The 12,941-nt window shown below is 42.3% G+C and overlaps 1 protein-coding gene across 3 annotated transcripts in view; it reads right to left on the bottom strand.

Moving 5' to 3' along the window:
• Window positions 1-665: 665 nt before the first annotated feature.
• Window positions 666-12,941, bottom strand: part of KCNQ3 (potassium voltage-gated channel subfamily Q member 3) — a 270,534-nt gene continuing 258,258 nt past the window's right edge. For all 3 annotated transcript variants that reach the window (XM_090040667.1, XM_090040668.1, XM_090040669.1), the window contains 3 exons: window positions 11,275-11,373; window positions 10,343-10,427; window positions 666-8,780 (listed from right to left, as the gene is read on the bottom strand). In XM_090040667.1, coding sequence (XP_089896793.1) covers window positions 8,046-8,780; window positions 10,343-10,427; window positions 11,275-11,373 — 919 coding nt within the window. In that variant the 3' untranslated portion in view covers window positions 666-8,045. The remainder of the gene's footprint in view (window positions 8,781-10,342; window positions 10,428-11,274; window positions 11,374-12,941) is intronic.

A 12,941-nucleotide genomic window follows, 5' to 3' on the forward strand; every position in this document is an offset into this window, starting at 1 on the left:
GCAGCTATTCTGCTTTTCCTCTGGGGGCAGCAAAGACTTCCAAAATCATTCCTCACAACACTGCTGTGACGTGGGCATGTGGCAGTCTGCTAATTTTACAAGTGAGACTAATTATGCAGACCGGATTAAGTGATTTATCCCAGACTACACTTTGAGTCCGTGGGAGAATTAGGAACAGAGCCCAGGAAGTCTGATTTCCAGGTCCATTCCTTTGACTTGCTGTAACCAGCAGATAAATGCCTTCCTTACAAAACTCATCCATACCAATTCAACGTGAGGCCTCCAGGGGCATTACTTATTTTGTGCAATTTGACTATATTTTAGGAGATTCATACCCCTATTTGCACGTATGGTTTTCTCATTTTAATTCCTAACGCACCATTAATTTAACACACTTTAATTCCTAACACACCATTCTTCAATCTTACCATTAAAGAAACATAACAATGAACCAAAAGAAACTACATGAATGAGCAAGAAACTTGTATATCAGTGCAGCAGGATAAAATCCATTATTTGTACTCTGTTCAATGCCACACAGATGAAGTCAGCATTATTTTTGCTACTGACTTCGCTGGGGGCACAATTGGGCCCATACCCATCAGATCTGCACTGATATGACCCAGACTATATGATGAAATGAAACTTCTGCCACATCATAATTGAAATTTCTATTTATTAATAAGTGGTGCAGTTTTTAAAGACAGAACATAAAAAAATCAGTTAAGAAGTATTGTTTGCATAATATATTGAAATAAACATATTAAAGTTGTTCAAATATTGGACAGTGCCAGAATATAAATTACAGGTACAGTTTAAAAATTACAATAAATAATATTATAAAGAGCACTAAAGGCCACTTGTAGAAAAGTTGTGTTCCCTTGTCAGCCAGAATCTGAAAAGCATCTTTGTAGCATGGAGAAAATTTCAGTGAGCAAGGCACAAATACTAGTAATAACCAAATGCCTAAACTAGAAAACAAAATGCAGTTGGCTATATAACCTCAAGTCGTAACCTACCCTTAAGATGGAAATAGGCTCTCACTTCCACTGTTTTGCTTCACTTAATGGCAGTGGAAATAGTTAAAAGCTGACTGGTGAGGATCAGGCTCTACAGCCTACATTGTCAAATGTGATTGGTGCTGGCGGGATCCTCATGTCTCTTTGAGACACCCAATGAAAAACTCCTTTAAAAGGGTCTGATTTTTAGAAGTGCTGCACACCCCTCCTCAGAAAAATCAAGCCCCTCCAAGGTGCCTTAGGTCAGGCTCCTCAAAACTGAGACCACTCTGAAGTCATTAGCGACTGTTGAGGCGGTACCCACATCCCTTACACGCTTGAAACTCCAGGTCAAGTCAGCGGGAGTGCGCGGTGTGTAAGGACATGAGATCTGGTTATTCTGCTGCAATTGCAGGAGCAAATCAGATCTGCTATAACAGGTACAACTCCACAGTTATCCGTGGAGCTGCAAAAGAGGCTGAATTTGCTCCTTAATTTGCACTGTCTGGCAGCTGTAGGCACTGACCCTGCAAAGCGATCCGCAAGTAGATGAAACCCAAGTCAGGGTTCATACAGTCCAGGAACAAATTAGCTTGCAGGGACCTGGACCAGGAGAAGGACGAAGAACAGAGCAGTTTGCAGCAACAGAACGTTCCAACCATTCCCTCTTAAACAATGCAGCAAAGGTCTAGACAAGAGCAAAGCATACGTAAACCAAAGGTGTTTTAGGGAGAGATCCTGGAGTCCTTTCACATGCTAAATTCCTACTAACTTCTCTAGGAATTGTACATGCCAAACCACTACAGGATCAAGCATAAGAATGGACAACACTCATTGTTTCAATAGATTTTTCTTAAAGGAACAATTCTGTAAATGGACCCATATAACTGGATTAGATAAAACTGGACATTTACTCTTGACATGTGCATCTGCAATAATGAAACACCTTCAGTTTTAATGTAGAGAAAAATCAGAGGGTATAAAATAAAGCTGAGAGGAGAGCCACACAATGTAAACATAGACTAGCCTTTCCCAAAACCTATACATGTGCTCAACTTGTTACACAGAAAGAATCAGTATAAAAACATAACTAATACAAAAAAGTGAGCTGATCATTTGCTTTTTGGAATGATCATTTCTGTAATGAATCCAAATATATCCACATATACATATTTTTTAAAAAAAGAAAGGGTTAGGACCTGCCTTTGCTCCCAGTTAAATAAAAATCAATATAAGATTTGTCACTGACTTTATGGACCAAATGCCTAAGTACTTGCTAATTATGAGAAGGCTAGGATGCCATTCACATCACAGAATGTATTTTCCAGCCCTGAAATATATGGCTGATCTCCAGCGGTTGTTAAGAGTCAGCAAAGAGTGCATTCATCCTATGTCAAGTTAATTTAATCCTTTTAAAATTAAGCAGATTAACAATGATTTTATCCTATTTAAAGGTTAATGATGTGTAAACAAAGAGTCAGTGTCACCCCAGACATTAGGAAGGTCTGCCCTTACTGGAATTGCTAGCACTGAAACTGAAATGCCATGTGCTAATGCAAGATGGTATAAAAATTAATGTTGACCTAGACATTGCCGTCAGATGAAATGCTGAACCATGCTTCCCAGAGCATGCAGCAAACCATTTGTACAATGCAGATCCTGACTTTCAAAGAATTGTGTTAATACAGGCTAATAATCTTTATTTCACTTTGCCCAAATACCAAGTCACTTTCTTAAGTGCACAAATTGCAGCTATTAGCTTCATTTGATTATAGTCAAAGGAATACAAGCTTGGCTGCCATCCAGATTGATCTCAGAGGCACCTAAACAGGACCTAGGCAGGTTTTCAGCCCCTAAGTCACTAAAAGTGACGCAGTTTGACCCGGTTCCACTGGTGATGAACCCTAAATTCTGGTGCCTAAATTCTAGTAATGCTTCCATTTTGGACTGCCGAGTTCCCAGGGTGTCTACCATCTGAGCCTGCCTAGAAATGATCCAGCTTGAGCAACTCCTGTTGTGAACCAGATTGATGCCAAGGAGGACCTAGTAATACTTGATCTATTAGGCATTCTCCACACACTTAATTTGCATCAATAGTGCTGAACTCAACTCAACTGCGATGATTGTGGCAGCATTCAAATCTCTTGACCCATCATCTAGTGGGTTGAGCAGTCACAGGAAGAGGCAGGCCTGGGTTCTAGCTTTGCCTCAGCCTGGAGGGATTTGAAACCTATTTTCTTGTTTCTCTGGCTGTGTCTGACTTCTCAGGGCCTCTCTGACTTTCTCAATCAACGGAGGTGCCAGACCCTTTGCCTTGACTGTATAGGGTGCCTAAACATGGTCAAAGTGATTGCTTTTCATGCCAAGGCTATACACATGCTCTGATGCATTCTTATTAAAACACGTCGAAGCAGACTCAATTAATCGAGTCTGCTCCATGTTCTAATTAGAACGCTCTAGCATCACTGCAGCATCATGTGCATAAGCCCGCATGAGTTTAAAAATGGCCACTGGGGTGCTTTAACTTTTAGCCGCAGTTAAACCATCCTGTGGCCATTTTTAAATGTCTGGGGGCTTAATACATGTGATGCTGCATCATTTTAATTGGAGTGGCTCTCTGGGAACTGCTCCAATGCCCCCCCCAACACGCGTCATAGCACATATATAGCCACCCCTAGGTTTTAGGCTCTGGCATGCTTAAATGTAGGTCCAATGTGGATCTGCGCCCTGTGTCTAACGATATCATTCATTAGTAAACAATATGTCAGTCTAAATTTTCACAGGCTTTGAACCAGATTCCCAAATTCCTCTCCTTGTATATGCTCCATATGGAACTCCGTGTTTACACTGCTAACATACAGACAGCAATCAGGTAGATTGTCACTGTCCCGGGGAACACACTAAAATGCCCATCTATAAAAAAGAAAGTCAGACTCTATACCTAGAACTTGGAGGCACATTTTTGGAGGATGCTGTGATTCACAAGGCCAACTCCTCCACCTGTGTAAACCAGAGTGGGCCTAGTTTGATGGAAAGATGCTGATTTACACCCACACAGGTTCTGGCTTATAATGTACATACCACATAACACTCAGCAAGCATGTAGATCCATTTAGGTCCAAGGTATTTAGTTACTTACCCCCACTGATAGTAAAGTAGGTCCCCACTGACCTCTCAAAAGCTGGGCCATAGTAGTGAAGTTTTTCTGCAGCCTACTTCCAAGTTGCCTTAATATTCAGATGGTCCCAAGATGCAAATTTGAATGTTTGAGCATGCATGGCTTTGGGAACTTTGTTCAGTCCCATACGGCAACACATGGAAAATACAGAAAGGTTGGATACACGTCTACTCAGAGGGGGAAAAGTAACGAATAAATAACTAGAGTTATTATGCCCAATGAATAAATAACCAGATTTCTGGTTCAGCTGACAAAATCACTATTTCTTCTTGAATTATTAGTTCACTATCTTTAATTTCCTGTCACAGTATCCTGAAAGAATTGGATGATAGTTGTGCAGTCTAAAATATAACAGGACCACATGTTGGCCAGTTCCTGAGCTCCTTACCCAAATTTTCCTCAGGCTTTGCTTAGGCAAGTTCCCAACAACTTCAACAGGAATTTGCTTGGCTAAAGATCAAGGAAGGGTCTAAGGATGGGGTAGAAGGTCGTTTTCAGAGTAACTGGTCCTGTTCAATTTGGGAATTATGCTATCATAATGTTGTCAGGCCCCATATGGCATCCCTCTCCTGGCTGACTGACTCATTCTTATTTTGACGCATGTTCTACAAACCTGCTATTTTAAAATACCTGCAATGATGTGATCAACCCTCAGGCTTGATTCAGGCTTTCTTGGAGGGCTGAGTGCAGGGAGATGCATGTTGAGGATGCAAAAGCAGCAGGGATGTATCCACACTCTCAACCCAGCTGCTGCTCTGTGCAGAGGGCGTCAGCATAGATGACTTCTCCAAAGGGAGGAGCGATCTGTGTCAGGTTATTGTGGCATCCTATGCTATGGGAGACATGACTTCCAGCCACTTTGAAAAGGAAAAATTAGTTGCATGCGATTGTAGGTTCACAAGTGAGCTACATGGCTGGAATTTCAATCCTGGATAAAACTGGGTTAAAGTTGCAGCTCTTCTGCCACCCTTGTGTGACTACAGAAGCCTGTGAATTTAACAGTTACATAGTAAGTTTATACTAGTAAGATTATACCAGGATCATTTAACCATGATGCAACTGTGACGTCTTTCTCTACCCTTAGACAACATAAACACTGAAATGAGCTCACCATTCCCCATGACACAGAACTTGGGCTTTTCCTTGCTCTCCTATGTAAGACAGTGATGTCAGTTCTGTGGACTGTAGGGGATCCCAGCAGTTGTGCCCTGCTGATACTTACATCTAATTGACATAAAAAAATTAAGAAAAGCAGCCCAACCTCATTTGACCTTAAGCATATCATTAAATATTTCATTGTGTCAGTGTAGTAGAATAGCTCCCAATTCTGACCCTATCCATTGTTTTCACCTTTGAATCAATGAAATTCCCTGATGCTACATGTGGCAAATCAGTGCTCACAGCCCAGTAGTAAATGTTCACTTTAAGGCAATTCAGCTATTAAGTACAGACATTGTGGGATAATCAGTCATTTTTCACCCCATTCTTTATGGCTGCATGTTTATACAGTTATCTAGTACTGGCTGAATCAAACTACTACCCTGACTTCTTGTGTCCTTCATATAATGTACCATTAAAATAATAGTGTTTATTTTATTTCCTCCCCTGTTGTTTTTTTTCTGAGCATACTATACACTATTTCACAATCTATTTTTTAAAGAATACTGTAACTTGAAAAAAATAGTAACTTTTAAAATATTTATCTAGAGTTAATACTGGAAAACTTGTCACATTATGTTACCATACAAATTTAGAGCTGAATTGTAGCTTTTAAAGCCTGAACTTCAATGCAGAAGGATGAGGTTGGGGTGGGAGTGGGAAAAATGAGGGGACACAGAGGTGCATTTCACCATCTGCAGTCAGTGGAGACATTCAGACCCAAATTTTCCATACGCTTGCCTCAGTTTTCAGTTACTCAGTTCTCTAAACACGTGGCCTGGTTTTCAGAAAAAATGAGCATTCACAACCCAAATTGAAATCCATGTACTTTGAACATCAAGAAAACCTGGTGTGTTTCTACTGTAAATAATTCTATACATCTGCAAACCAGTTCAATAGTATTAATCATGGACGTAGATGAAAAACTTTCCATTTAATTTTCACACAAGTGTTTTGCTGCAGAAACCCATTCACTCCTGTCCTGAGCTCTGTGGCAAGGGACAATATTTGCTCTTCTTCTTTAGGGCAGCCTTTCAAATATTTGAAAACTGCTACCATGTCCTCACCATCTTCTTTTCTCCAAACTCAACATACCTAGTCAGCACAGGAGCACCTCCTGCTGCTATTACCCTTGTGTTTGAAGTCATGGAGCATGCATAGCTCTGCAACATGAGGAGGAAAGGCAAAATGCAGAGAAGCAAGGAGGGTCTGGTGAGCAGCTGTATTTGGGGTTCACAAACCCTTTGCCATTTGGATCTTGGTTTTTTAGGAGATCTTGTACCCCTGCAGGGTAGGTGTGGTTGGGTAGACCAAGTCTAGGTTATCTGTAGGGATACTCCTACCTTTTGTAGAGGTGATCCCATCCATTAGGCTAAAACAGGCTTGAAAAAGCACCTCCATTGCTGCCCCGTGGGTTTGTGGGCAGGATTCTTTTCCCACTTCCCTTGCAAGAAACTGCAGTGCCCAGCAGAGTTATCTAAGATGGGGTTGTGAAATGGAGGTTCATCTGTATTGATCTGGGCTGGGTCCACAAACCGGGCATGAAGTATGTCTGATGTACATGTATTTAGATTGCTCCATTTGCACTAGGACTACTAGGCTGTGTCCTGCCAACGCCCTGTAGGCAGAAGTCCCACCGGACAGCACAGCATAGCAACACTCGCATTCCTAATGTGCCTTTCATCTGAGGATCTCAACACGCTGTATGAAACATAAGTGAATTGAGCCTCACAACCCTCATGTGAGGTAGGGAAGTAAAATTCCCATTTTACAGATTGGGAAACTGAGGCACCGATACGTGACTTACCTAACATCAGCCGAGTTAGTAAAAGAACTAAGAACAGAACCCAGGGGTCCCCTGCATGATCGCTTGTTTTGGGGGGGGGTGTTTATCAATATCCGTGGGAAGCTTGGTTTCATTACAAATAAATAGAATTAGCAAACAATTTGCTATAAAATCAGATTGATTGTACTCACACTGGTGGCAATTATATAACTTGTGGTGGAAATTTCCAAGTAGTAGTCAAGAGGATTTATGTTGATATGTGGTATTAAAGAAACAGGTATCTAGTTCCCCCAAGTGGTTTTGAAAATCTCAAATTTTACCCCTCATTTCTATTTTACACTGTATTTGATACTGTAATATTGGCATTAGAGGTGACAGGAGAAATCATGTAATAGAGATCACAAATTTTGATTCCAGCTTTCCCCTACTTGAAATTGCAGATGCGTTTGTCTAATTTGGGTGGAAAATGATTCACTAGCATTGGAAATGACGGTGCTGCCAGAGAGAAGACAATTTAGATTTTTCCTTCTCACAAAGGAACTTTGCTCCTGAAACTATTTTTACTTTGTTGCTCTGTTTATAAAAAGTAGCATGAACCATCACATCTCACCTGTCATTGATCTGACCATCATTATATTGAAGAACATCAGATAGATATGTATCAGAGAAGAACTTACCTGTACCATTTATATAGGGTAACGTCATGCAAACCATGCTCAAAACTAAACTCCTTAGTTTTGGTAGCATGAAAAAAACTGCATTAGTAAATTGTATGAAATGGTGCAGAATGACTACCACTAATATCACATGCATCTTATGCAGCCATTGGTGCTTTGAACAAGTAAGCTTTGGGTGTATAGTAGGTGAGATATACAAAGTGTGTTTACATTACACGGAGAAGTCGACCAGTGACCCCTCCCCTCTATTAAACCGGCTTGTTTGAAGGGGTCCATATTGAATCTGAAATCCCATCCCCTGTTGAAGACAGAGGCATGGAGCCACTTGGTGTAAAAGGGTCAGTATCTGTGTCCGTCTCGCCCTCGGCTAGATAGCGTTTCTCTCGCATCCATGCTGATCCCCCATTCGGACCAAAAAGGAAGTCGTCTTTGTCTTGGGAGATACTGAAGCCACTTGGTGAGCGTTCGAGCTCTTCATGGTTGACTGAGAGAAGGGATAACGGGGTGTCACTGTCTCTTGTCAAGCTCCTTTTCTGCCTTGGAGAAATCCTGTCTGAGTAGGGGCTCTGCTGGTCTCCGGGGGACGGGTAGCTAACCTGGGAGTCCATCAATGTGAGTATAGGCAAAACTGTTGGCCTCTCGGCATGTGACGTGGAAGAGGGTGTGGCTTGCGATTTCCCAGAGTTCTGTCCCCGCGATGACAAAGATCGCGAATAATTCATCGGATCCTGTGCTAAGAAACCATATGGGCTGACTTTGTTTACTGGAACCTGGTGGAAAGTATAAGGAGTTTCTTGAGTGCAAGGCTCAGTATATTTGTAAAGGATGCTTTTCAATTCAGAATATCTGTTTTCCTCTTTCTTCTCTGCTGGAGAGATGGCCTCCTTCAATGGCGTTAACTCAGTGACCTGGACTTGCAGCTGCTCCATATGATGCATGTGCATGTCTACTAGAAAATCCAGTTTCTTCCCCATGTCGTGAACCTGAAAAACACCAATACCAATGAGGGACTGGAAGTGATCTGCAGCTGGGGATTCAGTACGACAGACAGCAGTTATCTCTACAATATATTTTCCCACCACTTGTAATTTATCACAAAAGCAAGAGAACTATAAGGTGTTTCCTCAGGTCCTTGGTTGCAAAGTGTCTCAGCTTGAACTTGACCTTTTTTTATTTCACTATATGAGCAGGAAGAAAATAGGCATTTTCCTCTTTTGTGGGTTTTCTTCTGGTTCAAGGGTGATAAATATATGGGTTTGTTGTGTAGCTTGTAGGGATCCCAAGAGGGGTGGGAATTTTTGGGCAGGGCCCGATGCCAAAATTCAGGGTCTGTGGCCCTGTTGGGGGACACGTGTCAGTGGTAGTGGGGTGAGTGACAGTGGTGTTAACTCCACGCTCCTACCACCTATGGATCTGGCCTGTAAGGAAGCCATTGGTTCAGATCTAGTTTGTGGAGAAAGGTGAGGATGACACCTGTTCCAGTTTAATAGGTCAAGACCAGCCTCCAGTGACTGGAGTAGTGATATAAAGAGCAACAGTTAGACGGCCAGAAGCCTCGTCCCGTACAGGTTCCTAGGAGAGAAGAAGAAGAGCTGCACCATCTAAAGCAGGTGGATATTGGAGGTGACCACACTCAGCAGCAAGAGCCTGAAGCAGAGCTCCACAACTGGCTTATGAAAGATTAAAGGGCTGGGATAAGATTATGGAGGGGATACAGAAAGAGGAGTTCTGGCCATCCTGTAAGATGTTCGGAGTTATGCTTGCTGGCCCTAGGCTGCAGAAGCAAATGGAGGGGGTTTAGTATTTCCCATGCTTCTGGGCTTTGCTGGTTGCCAAACAGGGCCCAACTTTTCTACGAGTCTATGATTAGTGTTCAAAGATCAAAAGCTGTTATGATTTATGGCCATTTGGAAGCTTCAGTCCAATTCCCAGAACAGCCTAGTGCCTTTATCACTAAGGCCAGCATAACCTTTGTTGGTGACCATGACAGAAAGGCCACAGACTGATCTAGCCACAGCTGATGAAATAGCCTCTAACTCACCTTAGCAACTCCTGCCAAGTCATGGCTATGTCTCAGCCGTGACTTCCATCTTTGTGAAAGCTATCTGTACATCCACACTTCTACATCCAGAAAATTAACCCCATCATAACCAAACAAGTTCTCCACCTTATGTGTACCCAAACATATATATTTAGAACTGCATGTACTGCAATTTGCACAGACAACTGAATTATAGGCATGCAGGCTGTCACAATTTGCACTCATCAAGTGCATCCTTTTTATATATTTGGTGCAGCAAAACAAGCATCAAGCACAGCCAGTGCAGCCAGTGCTGGGATAGCCTCCAAGCAATGGAGACACAGGTATGAACACAATTGGACTTTGGGGATGCTGGAAATCTGTTCTGAAAATTCATGGCACATGCCCATCTTGCTAAATGAGAGGAAGATGCAGTAATTAGTTTGCAAAATACACAATTGTCAGCAATTTAAACAAATTAATGGAAAACTAATATGAATGTCCCTCTATCTTGAAAATACTTACCTGTCTTTCAACTTTAACAAATTTGCCCATCATGCTTTGGTCTTCAGTATCTACTGTGGATGCTTTGGCTACATATGGATCATTTCTAAAAAGAATCAACAGTCCCATTAGTATTTTATGTTCCGTTTTATTACATTTGTATAATGTCATAGGATCAAAGTTTAATTGCAAAATGAGTACTGTTTTATCGTGGTAACTTCTTGGAATCCCAGTAATGGGCCAAAATGTGACAGTGTGAGGCACTGCATACACACAAATGACAGTCCAAACATCTTGTCAGGACAATTTCAAGATTAACATTTCTGCTTTTCCGGCCTGAAATGACTTTTTGGATCAAAACTTAATTATTAAAAAAAATCAAAACTAAAATAAAATACTTTGATTAACCTAGACAGGACATTGTTTCTGAATTTTGCTTTGGGCAATTTTCAAGTTTTTGATGGCCTTATTTAAGGTGGGAAAATTTTTTGAAGCCACATTTCTGTGGGCTGGAAACACATTTTTCTGTCCATCTGTATAAAATAGTATCTCTTTATCATAATATATCAGACCCTTGTTTTGCTATCTCCATCTTTGGGCATTTAAATTAAACAAATGTTTAATCAATATGCAATTTAAATCAGCCAAAAGTTTGCAGCCCAAAGACTCTGAACTTCATCAGACAATGGCTAAATGAGGGGAAGAGAAGGTTGTTAAATAACTGCCGAGGAGGTTATGATGGCACGTACAAGTACTTGAAGGTCTGACACAAGGGTAACAGAATAGGATGACTCATGTAGAGAAATGAGGGAAAATGGGAAGTAAAGGAAATCTGGCATTCATCCGTTAATGTGGTAGCACACTGGCTATGTGAACGAAGTAAAGTTTTCAGGGTACATGGACATATTATTTCTGTTGCAGTTTATGAGAAACATTAAGTAAAATAATTTCACCTGGGAGACTGTTGTGAAGGGTAAGAAAAAGCTCCTCCTTTTTGGGATTTCTTATGCTTGGGAGTAGATGGTGGTCCAGGTGTAAAAATCATATCTACTCTGGAAAAAGAGAGGAGGGGGACATGACACAAGTGCATAAGGTCTATAAATACTTACAAGAAATGAGATCGACAACTTATCTCTGCAGCAAACAATACTGTAAGAATACCATGATGGAGAGTGAAGGCAACAGACTAGGAATGACACGCTTGCGCCTGGTTACACAGCAAGAAAATGGCAACACTGAGAGCCCCACTTCCTTACCATAATGTCTAGACAATACTCTCTTCACATGCAATTATAAGAACAATTTGCTTCTTTTTCCTTTTCAAAGGAGACAATGCCACATTTCTGTTTCTCAAGGATGAACTGATAAACTGGTTATAGCCTTGTGCTAACCTTCCTTCAAAGCCACCTGGAAAGCTGAAATATTGTGTGAAGGAACCACATTTGTTCCTGTGTTTCTGCACAGCTTGTCGACTGATTCTGAATTGTCCAGCATGGCACTGCTCCACCCTAACCCCGGGACCTGTGTGATCCAGCCCGAAGGGCTCCTCCTAGGTCCACAAATTTGGTGGCGGCAGATTGGGGCAGTGCTAGCTGCCACTACACTGCTGGCAAGTTTCTGGACCCAGGGGGAGCCTTATAGGCTATATAACTTGGCCTGGCACACTAGATCAGGCTAGTGCATGGGACTGCTGCAGTGCAGCCAAATCTAGGTGTGCAGGGTCAGGCTGGTGTGCGGCTGGATCTGGGTGGCAGGGTCAGGCCAGCAGGGTGAATCGTGTCCCACGCGATCCAAAATCCTGACCCAATGCAGAATCTGGTCTACAGACTGACCCCTGCACCACTCATCAAGGAATTGGGGCTGGACGTTTGGGCACCACTGGTCTAGTATATAAACACAGCAATTACATTTCCCTGCCATTAAACACAAATATTACATTTAACACATTCCAACCAGCTAACTGGGGACATGACAGAAACCTGGAAAAGCCATGGTACGGACCAAGTGAACTGTTGTTCACAAAGTCCCAGAATACTAGAATCAGGAGGCACCCACTGAAATTAGTAGGTGGCAGGTTTAAAACTAACAAGAGAAAGAGCTTTTTAAAGCAATGTGTAGTTAATAGGCCTGTGCAAAGCAGCTAGTATTCGCTTTCAATTTGGCTGACTCAGGGGACAGTGATTCAATTCGGTGATTCGAATCAATGTCCCGAATTGATCTGGCCGAATCTGACTCGGCAATTCAGCCACTGCCGAATCAGTCAAATCTCCCAATTGGACAGGCTCCATCCCCTACCTACTCTCCCAGCTCCATCAATGACTGCCCTGCCCGTCCCAGCTCCCAGCTCTTTAAAAAAAAAAAAAAATCCCCCACTCACTTGCTCCTGCCAGGTCAGGGGGTAATCCCCACTGCCCTGTGCTGCATGGGGGACTCTATCACAAGCCCTCAGAAGCCCCGAGGTCACTGCAGCAGCTGGTGAGTGTGGGTTTGTTTTTTTTTTAAATGAACTGGGAGCTGGGTGGGCAAGGTAGCCCTGGGCGGGGGGCGGGGCTGGGGAAGTGGGGGGGGGTTGGGAGGCTCGCAGCAGAGCCCCCCCTGCAGCACAAGGGAAGCGGGGGCC

The sequence above is a fragment of the Crocodylus siamensis genome, chromosome 3, assembly GCF_052110815.1.
Source record: "Crocodylus siamensis isolate JL-2025a chromosome 3, ASM5211081v1, whole genome shotgun sequence".
Lineage (NCBI taxonomy): Eukaryota > Metazoa > Chordata > Crocodylia > Crocodylidae > Crocodylus > Crocodylus siamensis.